General features: G+C 55.7%; 9 protein-coding genes across 9 annotated transcripts; 4 read left to right on the top strand and 5 right to left on the bottom strand.

The window, feature by feature from the left end:
• Window positions 1–730: 730 nt before the first annotated feature.
• CH63R_09760 (Calcium/calmodulin-dependent protein kinase type 1B) lies at window positions 731–2,259 on the top strand (the record flags this gene model as incomplete). Its single annotated transcript, XM_018304734.1, has 2 exons — window positions 731–1,177; window positions 1,279–2,259. The coding sequence occupies 2 exons, from the start codon at window positions 731–733 to the stop codon at window positions 2,257–2,259; spliced, it is 1,428 nt and encodes a 475-aa protein (XP_018154158.1).
• A 267-nt stretch (window positions 2,260–2,526) lies between these two features.
• CH63R_09759 (Nad dependent epimerase) lies at window positions 2,527–4,222 on the bottom strand (the record flags this gene model as incomplete). Its single annotated transcript, XM_018304733.1, has 3 exons — window positions 2,527–3,100; window positions 3,173–3,602; window positions 3,730–4,222. 3 exons carry the CDS (start codon window positions 4,220–4,222, stop codon window positions 2,527–2,529), a joined length of 1,497 nt encoding a protein of 498 aa, XP_018154157.1.
• Window positions 4,223–5,015: 793 nt separating this feature from the next.
• On the bottom strand, window positions 5,016–5,675 carry CH63R_09758 (Nad dependent epimerase; the record flags this gene model as incomplete). Its single annotated transcript, XM_018304732.1, has 1 exon — window positions 5,016–5,675. One exon carries the CDS (start codon window positions 5,673–5,675, stop codon window positions 5,016–5,018), a length of 660 nt encoding a protein of 219 aa, XP_018154156.1.
• An 892-nt stretch (window positions 5,676–6,567) lies between these two features.
• CH63R_09757 (Gram-positive signal ysirk family) lies at window positions 6,568–7,180 on the top strand (the record flags this gene model as incomplete). Its single annotated transcript, XM_018304731.1, has 2 exons — window positions 6,568–6,637; window positions 6,744–7,180. The coding sequence occupies 2 exons, from the start codon at window positions 6,568–6,570 to the stop codon at window positions 7,178–7,180; spliced, it is 507 nt and encodes a 168-aa protein (XP_018154155.1).
• Window positions 7,181–7,929: 749 nt separating this feature from the next.
• On the bottom strand, window positions 7,930–9,324 carry CH63R_09756 (Secreted protein; the record flags this gene model as incomplete). Its single annotated transcript, XM_018304730.1, has 1 exon — window positions 7,930–9,324. The coding sequence occupies one exon, from the start codon at window positions 9,322–9,324 to the stop codon at window positions 7,930–7,932; it is 1,395 nt and encodes a 464-aa protein (XP_018154154.1).
• Window positions 9,325–10,859: 1,535 nt separating this feature from the next.
• Window positions 10,860–11,483, bottom strand: CH63R_09755 (uncharacterized protein; the record flags this gene model as incomplete). The annotated part of the gene is made up of 2 exons (XM_018304729.1): window positions 10,860–10,954; window positions 11,015–11,483. 2 exons carry the CDS (start codon window positions 11,481–11,483, stop codon window positions 10,860–10,862), a joined length of 564 nt encoding a protein of 187 aa, XP_018154153.1.
• Window positions 11,484–12,817: 1,334 nt separating this feature from the next.
• Window positions 12,818–13,930, top strand: CH63R_09754 (UMTA protein; the record flags this gene model as incomplete). Its single annotated transcript, XM_018304728.1, has 1 exon — window positions 12,818–13,930. One exon carries the CDS (start codon window positions 12,818–12,820, stop codon window positions 13,928–13,930), a length of 1,113 nt encoding a protein of 370 aa, XP_018154152.1.
• A 724-nt stretch (window positions 13,931–14,654) lies between these two features.
• On the top strand, window positions 14,655–16,103 carry CH63R_09753 (F-box domain-containing protein; the record flags this gene model as incomplete). Its single annotated transcript, XM_018304727.1, has 1 exon — window positions 14,655–16,103. One exon carries the CDS (start codon window positions 14,655–14,657, stop codon window positions 16,101–16,103), a length of 1,449 nt encoding a protein of 482 aa, XP_018154151.1.
• A 585-nt stretch (window positions 16,104–16,688) lies between these two features.
• Window positions 16,689–16,964, bottom strand: CH63R_09752 (EC7 protein; the record flags this gene model as incomplete). The annotated part of the gene is made up of 1 exon (XM_018304726.1): window positions 16,689–16,964. One exon carries the CDS (start codon window positions 16,962–16,964, stop codon window positions 16,689–16,691), a length of 276 nt encoding a protein of 91 aa, XP_018154150.1.
• Between the last annotated feature and the right edge of the window lie 1,316 nt (window positions 16,965–18,280).

The raw sequence follows: 18,280 nt of genomic DNA, 5'->3' as shown, positions 1-18,280 counted from the left end.
TTGAAAGAACGACACTGGCAAGTTGGCGCCGTGGGAGGATTGCGAATTCTTGGCTCCTCTGTCTCGCCAATCACAGAGCGATGTTGCAGTGGCCCAGCGTTGCACCGTTCATGGTGAGAGTGTGGGCACAAATAACGTCAACGAGGTCGACAAGGCTCTGCGAAATCCCTCACCTGCCCGTTACCGATATCCTGCAGCAGCAGCGTCGCCTGGCATCATCACCAGGCAGATGTGAGTTCACCCAAAACGTAAAACGTACACCTAATGCCTACTGATGATGCCCGGCGGGCCCCCAAGCATTACAGCCTGGACGGAACGGTATGCAGGGACCAACATATCACCAGTAAGGGTCTGAATCCTTTCACCGGACGAACACCGACTTTGATAGGCGAGCTTGCCAAAACCACCATCGTAGGGGGAAAAGGCGTGGTCAGGGTCGTCGGTATCTACCAAAACAATCCGTAAGCATCGGATAGGGGACGGGGACCAACAACATTGTGCAGTAAGCCTGCACCCGGTGATGGTCAATATGGCGCCAAGTGACACCCAATGGGACGCATATCTGTTCTTGCGCCGCAGGATCCCGAGCCAAAAACACCAAGTAGTCTGTCTATATAGGTCGTATTCCAGACAAAAGTCTCGAGGCCTCTCTCCGTTACTCGCCTGTCATATGTGGTTCACGGCCCCCGATGTATTATTCTCGTTTTCTCATTCTCACCGTAACCTCAACATGACAACGGAAGCTGACCTGGCCACTGCCGCCGACCCGCGGACCCGCCGGCCCAAGACAGTTATGTACGCCGAGCTGATGAAGCCCGACGAAGACTGGCGGAACCTCCCGGACACCGCGGAGCGAAGGAAGATCCAAAACCGTCTTGCCCAGCGGGCCTATCGTGAGATAATACCCATCCGCCTCCGCTTTTTGACATTGGTCGCCATTGTGCACACGATATCAGAACTGACCGGTCAAGCAACAACAGGTAGAAACATGCGTGACAAGACAAAGGAAGTCGAGCTACTGAGGAAGCAACTGCAGGAGCTTCAAGAAACGGAGCAGCATCAAGAGGAGCAGTCATCAGCCTCGACGTTGTTGGTTCGGGATGGGGCAAATAGCAGCAGCAGCAGCAGTAGCAGCAGCGGCAAGATAAGAGAGGGCGAGGCAGCACAGGCAGACAAGGTAATACGGGCTGACCCCGGGGGGCTGCCATACATCCTAGACCAGCAATCTTGTCATCTGCCCGAGAGTCATCTGTCATGACTAACGTGTTTCTTCTTCAGGCCTGGTCCCGGCAGTCAGAACGCCACAGAAGTGGATTCAAGCCCGCTCCCGTGAACGACGACCCGGTGCCATTCGACGACTTGAACACGTCTCCCACCATGTCGGAAACGGAAGACTTTGGGTTCTATCCCGCACCGGGCAACTTCGGTTCAGAACATCACAAGAGGCGCCAGCAGGTGCATCATCATCAACAACAACAACAACAACTGCGGCACACCACCCACCACGCGGACGGCGGTGATGTGCCGGGCCCCCCGTCGAGACAATCGAGGAAAGACGCCGGTTGGCCCCATGATCCCTCCGTGATTATCAGCCGCCGGGACTCCGGGTCCACCCACGGCCGGCACACTCCGGGCCCGGGCTTCGACAGACCCGATTTCTTCCATCTCTTGCATCCGAACAACACAGAACTGCACTCCCCTCTCGGGTCCAGCCTGGCGGCGTCGACAATCAGCCATCTCGATAGAGACCTGGAGATGCCCCCGGGATGGTACCCCTACGCCGGCTCTCTATCACCGTCAAAATCCGTCAGGAAGCAATCCTTCCCGGGTCTCGCTCTCAGCTACGACCTCAACCAGGCGGAGAGCCGCCAGGGAACACAATCGCCGCCGCCACCGCCGCCACCACCGCCACCACCCTCGACACTGCCGCAGCCCACTCCATGTGCTTCACAACCATCCGCTGCCAGTCCACAGCCTCTTCTTCCCAAGCCCACTGTGCCGCTCCTGCACCTGTCCATCGCCTCGGGCCAGCTCGACACGCTGCGCCTGCTGCTGCAGCGCCAGGACATAGCCATAAACTGCAGAGACGGCTCCGGGTTCACCCCGCTGCAGCGGGCAGTGATGCTGGGTCGCACCGACATGGTTGCCCTGCTGCTGGAGCACGGCGCAGACTTGAGTAACGGGATCCAAGAAGGGCAGCACTTGGATGTCGCCGCGGGGTCGAGGTCCGAGACTGACTATGCAATGTACACTTCTTGAGGTAGCCTGGGGGCCTTAGTCGGAGATTTGCGTAAAAAAAAGAATTAAGAGAATAAGAGAATGGATGTCATTGAAGCACATGCTTGGATCCATGGGGACTATGCCTGGGAACTCAGACTATCTTGCAGGCTCTAGCCTGTGGCAACTGTACAGTCAGATAGACTATTCAATAACAAGTCTTGGAAGGTTTTCGTGTTCCAGCCGTTGACTGATTTGGTGGTGTAAGATGGGAAGTCAAAAGGCCAAGCGTGCGCGTAAGCTACATCTTCAAAGCCAGCATCCCATGATCCAGCCCTGAATGCTCACAAAACACACAAACCACCAACCGAATCCCACTTGATTCCGCTGCTCGCCGAGTCCGTATAACACCCCCCCAGCCATGGCACCAGCCGTACGAAAGGTGCTCGACACCGTGTTGCCTATTCCGTGAACTGTTCCACGACGGGATGGCAGATTGGTGGCCTGGTTCACGAGCAAGATCGACGCCAAAATGCCAAACGACCGGCTTACGACATGGAGGAAGAGAACGAGAAAGATGCCCAGCCAGAGAGTGCCGGAACGAGCGGCGGGCACGAGCGAGAGGTACGGGGCCAAGAAAAGTGAAATGGCAAACAGCGGTAACGAGGCCTTGAACGACCGAACTGCACCTTTCTTGGTCGTGTAGTAGGGCACGGCTGTGAACTGTAGCAGAGTGCCGATGATCCCAAGCATTCCCATGGCGAAACCAAGCTGCGAGCTTTCAAGTTGAAGGCCGCCGGTGAAAGTGAAGGGCAGCTTGATGGGGGCGTCGGGCTTGCGGCGGTCGGCAACCACGAAAAGAGCCCACATGGACCCAAAAGCACTGACAAGAGCCGTGTTAGCTTCATGGTTTCAATGGAATATCGCGTTTCATCTTGGAAGGACTTGAACTTACCCGAGGTGAAACTCGAGAATAGCCACTGTGGCAAGGACAATGAAAAGCCTGGGTGTCCATAGTGGTTCTGTTGGCTCTTGGTTGTGGCTTGTAAGTTGCTGCGTTTCGAGGATTGGTTCGTTCTTGGCCGAAGAATCCATCATGGAAGCTGTCTGGTCCTCGCAGTCAGGCACACGTCTGTATTGACGGAGACGTGCGGTCCAGGATTGTAGTTGAACAGCTGCCATGTGCCGGATCTGGTGCGCGTCCTTGGAAGTTTCCTCCAACTTGAACCAAACCAAAAGGGCATCCATGAGGAGAAAAAGCGCACTTAGGAGGTTTGGCAGCGCATACGGCTGTTTAGACAACGAAGCCATCAGCCTGTTCTCGCCAATGTAGTCGGGAAGGCCAAGGCTGGAAGTTGTGCCAGCCCCGGACCTCATGGAGGCGGCTGTCAGCACTACATCGGGACGGGGAGTCAGCTGTGAAGAAGCAGATCCAAGAGACACACACATGCGGTAGAAGAACAACTTCTTGTAGTCAGGTGTTACGGTTGAGAAACCAAAAATACCACTTACATGGACCCACGGCGTTGGCAACGTGGAACGCAAGGACCAGCGTCGAGAAGCCCGCCGGTCGATGTTGCGGCGGAAGGCTATCGGACATGGCAGCCCGAGCAGCGACTACTGTTCCGTTCACGGCGCCGGCGAACAAGCGCCAAAGGACTATCGTCTGAAAGGAGCCTGCGAAGGCGACGGCGACGCAGGCAACGGCCGTGCCGACGAGCCCGATGAGAATGACTGCCTTGCGGCCGATCCTGTCAGCCGCGACACCCCAGGCCGGGGCAGAGACAATCTGAGCGGCGGTGAAGATACCCTGGGCTATGCCGACGTTGCGGGCCACGTCGGCCAGCGGAAGGCCTGGGTCCAAGTACTGGAGATGCAGGGTTATGCAGGTCTGGAAACTCGCGATTTGGTAAAAGTCAACAACCCTCACCGAGGCTATCACGGCGACCGCAGCCTTGTTGCTGGGCAAGTAGGCCCATGGCAGTCTGAATAGCCTCTGCACCATGGTCGGTGTGGTACGACCGGAAGCAATGCTGCGAAAAGGCGACAAGACCCGTACGATGTCTGCTCTATGCTAGGACGACACAGGGCATGAAATCTCAGTTTCGCGCCCGAATATCCCCCGTTGTGTTCACCTCCGCCAGGTCGCCCAATGGGTCGGGAATACGGTAGCTGTAATCAACAAGCACCTTCTTACTAGCTACCTACCTCGGCGGCCGTGGTGTAAGACTCTGTCTGTTATCCGTCTAGCTACTTTGCTTGCGAACACAAACGTAACGAGAACCAGATCATGTGCGAAAAGAACGCAAAGGGGCTTATTTTCTCGGCAAAAGGTCAAGCCAAACTTTGCGAGGAGAAAGTAGTCAAGAGCAAGCAGCCTCCGGGGCCTCTGACACTGAAAACTGGGTCCATGATGTGAACTGAATCGTGCTCCGTCACAACTTCCTCCGCAAGCCAAGCCCTGTGGATAGCCAAGGTAGGTCATTAGCGGTCGAGGTGAGTTATTAGTCAGTAAGCCTGTAGGGAACTATATTGACAGAGAACATCGCGTTCATCCCGGTTAGGTTTAATACTATGCATCCGCCCGATTCATCGGAATATTGACAGGCCCCACCCCCCACTTAACCGGGCGAAGGAAAGCAAGTAAGTCAGTTATCCTGATTTTCACAAACCTTAGGCAAGTAGTTGCCGACTGCTGCCGGATATACGCGTGTCACGAACGGTAGACAGATACGCGGGTTCCGCGGAGGGAGGCAAACTATGCTGCGCTGTCTGCCGGGTTGTTGTCTGTATAAAATCTATGAAACTCTAAGGAGACTTTTCCCGATAACGAGCAAGCACCAGCCGCCTAGCAACCAAGAGCCCCAACGGAACAACACGTTACACAGCTGCAACCGGTTTCTCCGCCCGGTGCGCCGGACGAACGAGTTTCCCGAGTTGTCGCGGGGGAACGGGGTCGAAGGGACGGGGCATCCCAGGAACTTGCACAACGGTTCCCACCCCTCGCCGACCCTGTATTCAAGCAATCTGTCGGGTGGGACGAGGCGGCGGACGTGGTCGTTGTGTTCCAGAAAGACCTCTTTCCCGTGCTTCTCGAAATCCTTCTTGAACACCGCGTCCCAGTACCTGCGCAGCATCGGGTAGTACATGGACGACGCCCAGTCAAAGTGGGACAGGAGCCAGAGGAAACGGTCGTTGGCGCGGTGGTTCACCGTCACCCTCGTGGACTCGAACCAGCTGTCCGCATCACGGGTCGTGAGGATGACCTTGGCCTCTGGATAAGCTTCGACCAACTCGGGTGCGAACGAAGCAGCGGGCCAATCGGTCACGGCCTGGCAGTGACCGAGCAGAGCGTCCCACTTGTCCTTGCCGAACTCCCCGATCCCGTCGTACTTTGCAGCAAGAGCCTCGCTCCACATCAAGCAGTCGGGCGGGTTCTCCGAGCTAGCACTCATCATGTGGTATGTGTCTTGGAAACCCAGTTGAATCAGGGCGGAGCGGAGGGCTTCAGGGGGGGAGAGGGACGGAGGAGGACAGTCAGCAAATGGAACAGAGCAAATACGGGTTTCAGGCGCGTTTTGTACATGCTGTCCCTGTCCTCCCAAGCCCGAGACAGAGCACTCTCATAGGCACTACGCGAGATAGGCGACGGCGGTCAATGTCGGTGTCGGTCGTGGTGAAGATATCCGTCGCCGGTTTCTTCGCCTTCTTTTCTCCAGAGAGCACCATGATGGCAAGATCTTGTTACCAAAGTGTCAGCTCAAGTGTGGTATCGAACGAGACTTAGTATTCATGAGTTGCAGAGAGCTTACGGGTGTGATGAAGACGGAGGAACTTTTGCTGTTTGGCCAAGGCTCCGTCCGCCCTGAGAGTGATGGATGATATCGCGACTGTGTCTGGAAGCGATGGTGTCTCGGCCTCCTACAATGGCTTTTAAATGCCGGGCAGACTCCAAAGCCGTAACTTTCTTCTCTCCGTCTTTGGAGGATACTTTCCGACGCAAGATTATCTGGAGCAGCCCGCCCGTTCATGTGGATAAGTAATCATGGGAGTGAATGGAGTCAACATACATCCGCCCACTCTATTAAACTTTCTCACATACCTGTGAAATTGCCTAGACGAGACAAAGCGGAGAACTCTATAGATAACTTGGTTCTCCATCAAGGACCAGGACTCTTCTCAGTCTCCACCGGATCCGACTCGTTGGCGAAAGTAATATCACTCCGAGTGCGCCATCATCACCTCGCATCGTGAATCCTCAAACTTTAGTATCATTGCGACATCTCAAGCTCAATCTTTCGTCTCAAACTATAGATCACCAACACACGTCTTGTTGTTCTCCTCGAAATCATGCTTAACAGAACCTTTTACGCCGTCGTTCTTGTCGCGGCTTATGCCGCGCAAGCTGCTCCGGTGCCTGGTGAGTACATTGTGCTCAATACACATTGCATGGGACGCATTGCCAGAATGGCATGACGAAGAGGTCTAGGTTCTAGGTCAGCATTTCTGATGATTCGTGGGTATAGGGCAAGATTCCACGGCTTTGGGGCCCAATGTTGAGGCTCGGTATATCTACACCCAGAACCACAAGGACGCGGCGGTCCAGGAGGATGTCAACGATATCGAGGCTCGTTACATCTACACTCAGAACCACAAGGATGCGGCGGTCCAGGAGGATGTCAACGATATCGAGGCTCGTTACATCTACACTCAGAACCACAAGGATGCGGCGGTCCAGGAGGACGTCAACGATATCGAGGCTCGTTACATCTACACTCAGAACCACAAGGATGCGGCGGTCCAGGAGGATGTCAACGATATCGAGGCTCGTTACATCTACACTCAGAACCACAAGGATGCGGCGGTCCAGGAGGACGTCAACGATATCGAGGCTCGTTACATCTACACTCAGAACCACAAGGATGCGGCGGTCCAGGAGGACGTCAACGATATCGAGGCTTAGTGCATTCCCAGTAAACCTGCAAAGGTCTGTCTTGGCCGAAACAGATGAGCAGCAACAGAGTGTTTAGAGATTTCTTTCTTCGATTCGTGTTAGTGAGGACTTTTATGCTCTTGCAAGTCTATGGCGACGTTTCTTATCTACACAAAGCCGTAAAAAAGAAAAGGAAAAGATTTATAAAAAAAAAAAAAAAGCTTTTAGGTAGATGATCTTGTATTCCTGCAACTGCGCCGAGTGCTTTGTCGTTTGTAGTTGATCAGTCATGCAGGGAGGGAAATCAGCTGCGTTTGTTCAACACATCGCATCCTTTGCTGGCTATGGACAGTTGTTGTACGGTACGGGAGGTGCCTTTGGACGTCCGTTGTCTTACTCTTACAGTGTCAAACATGCTCCGCCAACAATATTTACCAGTTCCACGGGTTGGACCAAGGAAGCTGGAAGATATAGGAGTCGTCAAAAATCAACGCTTCTGCCAAAAAAGGGCGCTTTCCGCGCTGTGTATCTCCTATGCCTGCGATGAAAGAGGGCAAACATAACTAGTGCTCTGGCATACTGAACTTTTCGCACCAGCTACCGGGGCAGAGAGAGGCGTTGCCCGGAATCAGATTGTCATTAATGCTGGTACTTTTTGCTGTTTAACTAGAGCGGGGCCGTCACACCGCCAATCGTCGTCGATCAGTAATTTTGGCCTCTTCCGTTTTGGGAGGAGATAATATTGGAAGAAAAAGGGGGGATTGGGCATCGTAAAAGAATTAAGCAAGTCGTCGACCGATGCCGCAGCCGCCCCTCCACTTCTGACGAGCAAATCTCAACAAGACAAAAAGCAGCGGAGTGATCAGCATGTTTAATAAGAACCCTTGCGCGAAAGGCACATGTTGCCAATCACCCACCACGTGTAGTGGAGAGGGCACCCCAACGGCAGATCCAGTCTCGACCGCGATGGGGCAGGGCGATGACTCGATGCACCAAAAGTCGTCACAGTGAGGCCCGTTGGCCTCGCTGGGTACGAGCGTCGCGGCCACGGCCGACTTCCCGAGGACTTCTCCCTCCGCCGAAAGTGCCTCGACATACGCGGCGGCGTAGTGTTTGTCCGTGGAGATGGTCGTCTCGAACCCTCCCTTTGCCACGAGCGATACCTCCTCGAAAGGTCCGCTCTGGCTCGAGGCCCCAAGCACGCGCCACTGCCGCACCTCGGTGGCCCCGTTCCAGCTCACGTAGAAGGCCGTTGAAGATAGATTCGTGCGTGAGAAGGAGACCAGCGCGACGTCGGACAGCGGCCGGCCGATCCAGGGAGATTTGTAGGCGCGATACAGTGTCCCTCTCGTGTCATCTTTAAGGCAAGCCTTGAGGGCAAGCGTGCCGTTGCTGGTGTACTCTGTGAAGCAGGCCGAGTCCCCGAAGCCGACGAGGACGTTCTGGTTCGGGAGAACGAGGGTGCTGCCGGCGACCTTGATGATGTATTGCACTCCCGGACCGGAGTATCGGCGTTCTACCAGCACCGTTTTGGATTTGTGGTTGAGCTGGAGAATCACACCGGCTGACGGTCTCTCGGGTTTCATCGCGGGACGTCGGCCATTGTCGAAAACCGACAATCTGGTGGTTTCCCCGTCCTCCGCCAGGACCCGAGCGTGGTGTTGGAAGAGGAGCGGGGGGTCCATAGGTTCAAAGGAGGAAAGCGGTCCACCGAGGCGCCACATGATGGTGCCGTCGCGAGCGGATATCTTGAAGATGGTCGAGGTGTGTCTCGATGAGACGAGATAGTTTCCGTCGGGCATCTTCTCGACAGAGTTCAGGTGGAAATAATCCCATGGAAGAGACCGCGTCGCTTGCTTTGGGGTGAGTACGCTTTCGAACGGAGCGACGTGATCCAACGACTTCCACTCAAAAAGGACGCGACCAGACTCGATGTCGAGCTCCTGGAACACGCCCTCCAGAAGCCACACCAGCCCTCTGCCCGGCAGGTCATACGGCCGGCGCCGGTACTGGGTGACGAGCGCCGTCGTCCCGGCGTTGGCGGTGGTGAACTCGTGGAGGTCGCACGAGGTGGCGACGCCGCTGGCGAACACTTGCTTCACTTGCCGGTAATGGGAGTCCATGATGATTGCGTCGCCTCGCACGTTGCCCTGGTCGTTGAACCCGCGCAGCATGCATATGCTACTACTCTGTGAGCCCTGATAGTCACACACGTGGAAATCGTAGACGTGCGGACCATGCCCTTCTGTGCCAGCGAGGCCATCGCTCCCAACCCAAACCAGGTGCTGCGTTCCCCCCTATTGTCAGTTACTGCTGGCTTGTGAGGAACGCTCAGCCGGTTGAGGGGCACGAGCAAGAGAACGGTGGGGAAGGGAGACATTGCTTACGTACACCGTTGTTGTCGTAAATCAATGGAACCGAGACGAGGCTCTTGAAAGGCGCAAGGAAGTAGTAGCCCGGGCTAAGCAAGTCGGGGTCATGGTATGTGAGGTTGAGGAGCGGTACGATGATGTCAGGTCGCTGTAGCTCAGCGTGTGAGCGTCAAGGATGTTTTTTTCACGTGGCCCTGATTGCCGTGTATGTCTGGGGTTGGATATTCTTTTACCGATTTGAAGGGTCGGTTGAGGTCGTCCGGATGACAGACGTCGAAACGCGACATTGAATTGAGTTAGGTGCGGTCGGCAGTCGATTCTCGGGTAAGAATCATGGAATTAATTAGGTCACAGACCAAGAATGCTTGACGCTTTTTTTTCTTATTTAATGTTGTATCAGCGTTAGGCCGGTGAAAGAGGGAAAAGGGGAAAAAAGGGAAAAGGCCTGTAGGCCGCCGCCCCGCTCCGGCAACACCGGCCGGCCGAACATTGTTGAATTGAAGGGTATAGGCACTTACAGGGGCCTTCGGAGATAGGGTTTATCAATTGGCTCGGCTGCCGGCTGGCAACGGTCAGAAAGCCTAAATTGAAAGAACCTGACAGGAGGATGGGAACATGTGAGTTATGCTTATGTCTACTCTGTAGTGTGTCTTATATTTAGTGTGTTGTCTGCCCAACTGTTGTCCTGCATGTTGGCTGCACTCTGTTGCCTTACTCGCTTGGTCTTCAGCAGTCCCTTTCCTAGGCTCCAAAGTGTCCTTCGTTTGCGTTACATGTACCCTCTCATTCAACATCGGCCATATTGAGGCCCTGCTCACCTGCTGTTGCGGTGATAGAAATCAAGCAGAATATCTAGTCTGCTGTTGAGCGATCTTGGCGAGGAGGTAGCAGTGGTGAGATACACTGAGCAAAGTTCTACTCCAGGACTCGAGGGGTTCCCTAACCTAAAACTCAGAGTTTCTTCTTTTTCTTTGAATACGTAGTATCCGCCTGAGATGGGTTGAAATTCATGGTGTAGGATGATTGTGTACCATGGACTCGGCTGGGAGACTTTTCGACGCTTTCAAGCAAACATTTGTTTGAAGAGGCTACTGGCCATGAGCAGGACAGCTCTCTTCTTCCTTCCAATTTTTTATTATACATATGGCAGGACAGTTGTGATAGTATGAATTTGTCGACTCAAGTACCGTTGGTGGCCATACCCTACGGAGGAGGTCTGCAGCCAAGGTCCCATTCTTTTCAACATGGCGTCGAGTACTGCAACAATGATCTCCTCTTTGTGTCTGGAAGCCACTCAAGCTAATGGGTATAGCCCAGCCTCGGCTTTACTGGGAAGCCTACTGCATATGCCTTGCCATCCACTTGTAAAATCCAAGGCAGTTGTTGTTCTCGAGATCACGGCAGTCGACGTTTGCATCGACCCATTCATCGGCTAAGACGGATGTTAATTACTTGCAATTACCACACGTAGGGTTTGGACTTTCAAACTCACCTAGCCGGCGCAAATTGCCCTCGGCAGCCTTTGCCTCGGTTGTCTTTCCCCCGTAATAGAGCTTCTGCCCATCACGAATATTCCACTGGTAGTCGCGCCACTCCCATTTGACAATTGCCCAATCCCAAACAACATGGTACAGGGTTCCCTCAAATCGTATTGCAGAGTCGGAAGATTGCTGACTCACGGAGCCCACAAGGAACATGTGGTGCTGGCACCCGGTTTCTCTCTGGATATCGTTTTCTGGAGGCTCCGTGAGAAGAACGCAAACCCGGAAGTAGTGCCACTCGCCGGGTAAGAGACGCGAACCTGACCTCCGCGCTGCTTCTCTAACAGCCCGATACTTTGCGGTAGTTACTATCCGTCTGTGCAGGCTGGCCGGATGATCTGGAGAAGGCGGCGAAAGAGCGATTGGTGTGGCGAGCGAACAAGCAAAAAAGGAAAAGAAAAGAGCTACAAGACTGAACATTTTCCCCTCCCCAGCACTGATCTGACGTGTGGCATGGGAATGAGCTTTGCCTGACTAAAGCAATTTGCTGTGTCTTGACGTGTATTTAAGGGCTACTATGTTGCGTGGTTCGCAACATTCATCGCTGGTTATCCATCGAAGGTATAGCTGCAAATACTGCCGCAACCCAGCCTAGAAATTAGTCAATGCGAACTACTTCTCAAGAAGGCCTACAGATATGTGAAGTGTGATATCGAAACCCCGGAAATGAGCGAATGGCTATGTCGATCAGGATGGATTCTCGTGCCGGTTTCCCGGCTGTCTCCTCGTCTCACTCGTCAAGGTAATAATACCAGGACTGGCATTGATAATGAGGCCGATATTTTCTTATTTACCTTGAGGAACCTCGCATCAGTAACAAGCATAGAGCCAATCACGGAGGCGCCGGTCATGCCGACCTACCCGGTCTCAGTTCATGACTGGCGGGGATGGCCAGACGAACGCCGGCAATCGTGTGCCGGCTTTCGGCCACCCGACTGCCTTAGCGATGCGTCCCCCCAGTACGGGAATGCAGGGTATCCGAAGTCATGAGCTTGTATGAGCAGTTCTCGCCGAGTCCCCCCTGTTCATGGAGACTACCCGACTATTTACTCCCACTCGAGAACGACACTCTTGAGGGCTAATGTCGAATAAGACTGTCCATCCCCGAGTTGCGACAAACTCGCCCTGTTACGTCTCTTCGCCCGATGGTAGTCGATGTCTCTTGGAAACCCCGACATCATGTCCAGCTTTGCAAAAGTACAGCAAGGCGTGTGTTTACTAAACTATCCGAGTCGGAGAATGACCCGCATTAACGCCTAGATGGAAACCCGCGGATGGGACGAGTAACAATGCTGCAACGGCCGACATTACACAGCACACATCTCTCGGCCTGTAGTCACCCTGCAATGAAGAACCCGAAGTTTGCTTTTTCTGACCGAGTCGACGAAAGAGGCGCCCAATAAACTCTGAGCCCCCCCCTTCCCGCGGTTGGCAGCGCCTCAACTGTCGGCCGCAGACTGAGACATGCCCCTTTCACTCGACTCGTCAATGGGCTGCATGGCTTTACCGGTCAGCGTGTTTTGTGAAGAGCTTGTGTGCCATACGATGTAAGCGTTCCCGACACCTTGGCGATGTTCCACTGCCTTGTCTGTGCCACGGCATCCTCTTTGAAGGACGGATGTTTTGGCCAGCCGAAGCCTCCGCACCCGTCCACATGCCGTCTCTCTCTCTCTCGACACTCTGGTTCTTATACCCCGCGTTCCTGTCTTCTCCTCGAATGCCGACTGCCACGAAATCAGCATCAGTTGCATAGAATGACCACCTCCGCGGTAGCCGAGCAGGAGTTACCTCCCGCGACGGCGTCGGCGTCAACGTCGACGGCCAGCCCTATCCAAGAAACCCAGAGGGTAGACTCGCCGTCAACTAATGTTGCAGTTCCTTCGGCAGACGTTCATAGCCCAACAATCGAGGCCGACCCGGGGCTTGAACCCAATCACGACGACGACAACGACGACAACGACTCCGCCATCGATTCCGCCAGCGTCGCCTTGTCCACGACGTCCTTGTCCGAGAGCATCTTCGAATACCGCAGGCTGCACGGCCGGACGTACCAGGCGACCCAGACGACCGAGTACTGGGCCCCCAACGACGACCAGCAGAACGAGGGGCTCGACATCATCCACAACGCGCTGCTCATGCTGCTCGACGACAGGCTGTACCTGGCCCCGATCGACGACCACCCGCAGCGCGTGCTCGACGTCGGCACGGGCACGGGCATCTGGGCCATCGACTTCGCCGACCAGCACCCGGACGCCGAGGTCATCGGCACCGACATCAGCCCCATTCAGCCCGGGTGGGTCCCGGCGAACCTCCGCTTCATCATTGACGACTGCCTGCTCGGGTGGACCTGGCCCGAGGACCATTTCGACTTCATCCACCTGCGGCAGCTGTACGGCAGCATCCCGGACTGGGTGGACCTGTACCGGAGCGCGTACCGCCACCTCCGGCCGGGCGGCTGGGTGCAGAACCTCGAGATCAACGCCGGGATCCACTCGGACCACGTCGACTACCCGCCGGACCACATCTTCCACGAGTGGGGCCGCGTCTTCGACGAGGGCGGGCGGAAGACGGGGCGGTCCTTCACGGTCGCGCAGGGCCACACGATGCGGGACAACATGGAAGCGGCCGGCTTCGTGGACGTGGTCGAGAGAAAGGCCAAGCTGCCGATCCACGGGTGGCCGAGGGACCCGCGGCTGCGGCGGGCGGGGATGCTGATCCAGCTGGCGCTCGAGGAGAGCATCGAGGGGTTCGGGACGTTCCTGCTGACGCAGATCCTCGGGTGGTCGCGGCCGGAGACGGTCGTCCTGAACGCGCGGATGAGGAAGGAGATCAGGAACAAGGCGAATTATGGGTGGTGCGAAACGTGAGTCTGGCCCGTCGTGGGTTAGTTTTTCCCGGCGTGTTTTACTGATACCGGTTCAAGCACGATCGTGTACGGGCGGAAACCGTGATGAGACGTTAATGAGTGAACGTATTCCAGCCGAGCGACAGAATGAGCGGTAAGGCGAAGAGGTTGAAAATGAGCCGGAACAGAGTTGTCAGTTGTTGTGGCTACTTGTCGATCTTTTCGGAAACCTTATTCATTTTGGTCCTTTCTTTTCCTACGTGCCTTTAGATTCTATGTAGTTGATATAAACGTAGCAGCTTATGGACTCGTTTGTGTCTTGGTCCATAGAGTTCAGTACGCACATGGACCTTGCTGGCTCTGGTTGTATGCAGGAAGAGTCAGGAAGAAGAAGAAGAAGAAGAAGAAGAAGAAGTGGAGTCATCTCAGATGTTTGCAACTGTCAGTGTTCTGGGTCCAGCGTACCACGGAAACGGGTTACTAAGGAATTCAACCGAGAGAAGCTTCTAATCCATCACGGCCCACCGTGATGGATATCTAGTGTCGGAGACCACCAGTCCGACAGCAACGGAGTACTATTAAATCTGAAGCTGTGAATCGTTTTTCCTTTTCAAATAACGCAGTTCTTCGTATCAAAGCAAAAAATAAGACAAAATGCCTTTCAAATCGTCCGTCTGCGCTCTTGTATTCTGAAAAAGAACAAGAAACACCCTACGATCACAACGTTACGCGTACGCACTTCGACGATGGTGGAATCGAAGACACCTCCAGAAAAGCCTCCCCCAAGGAACAGACACAATTCATTCTCAAGCTTGCCCCCTGAACTCCGGTTAACAATCGTCGACCTCCTCGTCGCCTCAGCCGACAGCGCCAGACACGAAAAGGCCGCGCTGGCCAGCGTCTGCAGCGAATGGCGAGCCGTCGTCGAGAAGAGCACGTTCCAATCCCTGCTCCTCCTGGAGGGAGACGGACACCAAGACGTGAGGGCGTTCCACCGGATCGTCCATGGGCAGCGCAGACGGCTCGTCAAAAACCTCGCGCTGCACATCATGCTGGGGTTCTACGGATGCGAGGGCTGCTACCGGGAGGAGTCGGGCGAGGAGGTGGACGCGAACAACTGGCGCTTCACCCGTGCCGTGCGGAGCCTGTGGTCTTGTCTCTCGCGGTGGCCGGTCGCCGGCGACGCGGCAATGACGCTGGAGATCAAGTGCGGCGCGCTCAGCGACAAGCAGCACTTCTTCCGGGACGCCAAAGACGGCGGGCGTCATCTGCTGTACGACCAAAGCTTGCAAGGGCGACGCTTCTCCCTCTGGGGGGCGAGGAAACGCCTGTTGGGGACCCTCCTGGACTTTGTCCAAGACTGCGGCGCTCCCCCTCTTCTTCCCACGGTCAGGGTCGTCCGTCGTCTCCGCGTCAACAAGAGCCTGTACCGAAGCCTGTCGGCCGCGGCGCTCCGAGTCCTCTTCGAGAGCCTGGTGGACCTGACGGTGGTGTGCTATCAACCCTGGCGAGGCGTGGACGTCCAGGGGCAGAGGGCGCGAGACGACGCGAACACGGCCTTGTTCCGGACCCTGGGACCGTCCGCCTGCGGCGTCCACCTCTGGGAAGCGCAATCACCGGAGCTGCACGGCGACAAGTACAGGCCCAAGCCGCCGAACGCGAAGCTCGTGGACGCGGTGGTAGAAGCGAGCTATCGACTCCGGGACGTGACGATATACCACGCCATCGACGGCGCCGACTTCTTCCGGCTGGCGTCTGCCCGGCCGACGCACCCCATGCCGGCCTGGCCGAACCTGCGCTTCCTCGTCCTGTCGTGCCGGCACCTCGCGCTATCCAGCGCGCAGTCCGAGGCGTACGACCTGCTGCTGACCGCGGCGCGCGCCGCGATGCGCATGCCCCGGCTGGGGTGCATGGAGCTGTGGTGGGGGGAGGTGAACGGGGGCTACATCTTTCGGTATCGGGTCGACCAGGACGCGACGACCGTCACGGTGGTCGCGACGAGCGAGGCGGCGCCCCATCCGGACGTGCTGAAGGCCTGGAGGAGGGTCGCGTACGAGAACACGCGGCACCAGCTGCAGCGGCGAGCCGTCGTGCTGAAAGCGGACGCCATGGTTTCGAGCACGGCGATATGTCGCTTCCTTTGGCTGTTCCTCTGGCTGCGGGAGTTGTTACAGGGTGACGCCAGGGAACCGTAATAGTCGGGGGGGCTGGCTGTCCATCGTATCGACACCGGTCCTTCGATGAGCTACTTGGCTTGCCGAGTCTGTCTTGTGCTCGTCCGTCAGAGCAACGGATGTGCTGCGTGGATGTCACAGGCTGTACAGTCGTAACAGTCGAGGGATGGAATATAGCTCTAAGCCACTTGGACGACGACGCGGATGATATCAGGGGGGCCATTTAGGGGGGTCACGATTGGACAAGTCTTATTCGATCTAGTTAGGACTTGGAATGGGAACGGTGTGGACCATCTTCACCCATTCATCACGGGGTCTCCCCCAAGCTCTTCACATCAAACCGGACATGAGGGACAATATCGAATCGTTTTACGAGAACAAAAAAGGAACCTTTACATCATGTCATCAAGAACCATATACTCTCAGCCAACCAAGCCCCTGCCACCACCCTCGGATCAGACCCGTCTTTTATGATTAGCTATCTCCGCTACGTTCATAGCCGTACCTAATTCCAGATACATGGTCAGTCACAACATGTCTTTGACGGTCTCTGAGCTCTATCGGAACTCGTGACAACTCACCCCTTCACAGGCCCTTCCCCACCACTCAATCAGCGTCACAGTTGAACGTCACGCCCTCCTTCCCATCGGCCTGGCAGGCCTTGCCCGCCTCCGCCTTGCAGTGCACGCTACTGGGCTTCACGTCCTTGGCGCAGCAGAAGTTGCACTCGGTGCCCTGCACGGCGGCGCCGCAGTTGTTGGGCTTCTCGCAGTGGCGGCGCACGAGCCGGTGCAGCGTGAGGTCCTGGGGCTCGAGGGCGTACGAGGACGGCACGGCGGCCGCGAGCGGGAGGAAGACGAGGAAGAGGCGGAGGGCGACCATTTTGTGAGGCGGTTGATTTTGGATGAGGTCGATGTTGTGGAGTGGGAGTCCTGGCTTGTGATGATGGCCTATAATAATGGCTAAAGTTGGATAGAGGTAGATAACTCGACGTTATACAAGTTCGAAGCCGGATCGAGGACGGGCTATACCCATACACAGTGGTCGATGAAAGCGGATTGTATGGCCTCTTTTATCCTCCTGTCACCTCGGCGTTTGAGTCCGCTTTGTCAAAAGCAAGAACAGTGACTTGAGCGTTTCACCGCTGTAAAGCTGCAAAGCTTAAGCTTAATATTTCAAAGCCCTTAAATAGAGGGGGGGACATCCGTGCTCGTAACGAGACACGTGGTGGTAGGACAAGTACAGACAACTACAGGGTCGGTCGTGAGCGGACCACGATGTAGTAGACCCTGAATCCAGACTACCCAGTCGGCATCGACTCCAGAGGCCTGGGGCCCAGTCGCGGCCGAGACGTCGTTGGAAACATGCTCGAGGCGAAAGGTGCCCATTCGAGTGTCCAGAGTCTCGGACCGCCGCCGAGGCCGTGCCGGCTCACTTCGTTGGAGGGAAGAAAGCTTCGGCGGTTATAGAGTTCCCCTCACCATGGGTTGACTTTGCCAGCCACCCTCTTCCCCCCCTCTCATCTGTTTCGTAGAGGTGAGGGCATTCGAGACTGTTTCTCCCCTTCTCGTCTGGAATGGTGTAGGGAGCGATATGCCCACTGAACGACCACCTCGGGATACGATCGGGGGGTGATCCATCCGATGCCATGACGCGTGCCTTGCATCGGCAACGGGAGCCCTCCGTAAACTCTGCACGGCTCGCCCGCCGCGCCAGTCCAGAGGAACAATCCGTCTCGATTTGATTGACTTTAAGCACAACTAAAAGATCCACGAACCGCATCCTTGGCTCCCCCCATTGCCCGGAAAGGGTTTTCTGCTCGCAGGGGGGGTTGGAGCCGGGGGGTCGCCTGATTAGTTTGACGGCCGCAGAGCGAGACAAGATTGAGCAAGATTCATCTGTTTCGCATGTCGTCTGAGTCTTGCCGAGTTGCCCTGGTGATTGGCCAAGGACGTTTGCGGTGTCCGATGTGCAGTTCCGCCTACGTCGATGTCGGTGGTGATGATCTGGGCCCTGCCGTACGATTTACATGGTGAGAGGGGTAGGTTTCATGCCCCTTGACATGTTTACCACCCATACAACCGTATGAATTTAAAAAGTCATGGTACACCTTTCATCCCTTTCTCTTGCTAACAGACCACTAGTATTGCAAATGTCGGCTGGACCCAAGTTAGTAGGGGGGGTGGCTAGAAAGTACC

Source organism: Colletotrichum higginsianum, assembly GCF_001672515.1.
Source record: "Colletotrichum higginsianum IMI 349063 chromosome 7 map unlocalized unitig_7, whole genome shotgun sequence".
NCBI classification, from domain to species: domain Eukaryota; kingdom Fungi; phylum Ascomycota; class Sordariomycetes; order Glomerellales; family Glomerellaceae; genus Colletotrichum; species Colletotrichum higginsianum.
The sequence above is the reverse complement of the archived record's forward strand: the minus strand, read 5'-3'. Positions and strand labels throughout refer to the sequence as shown.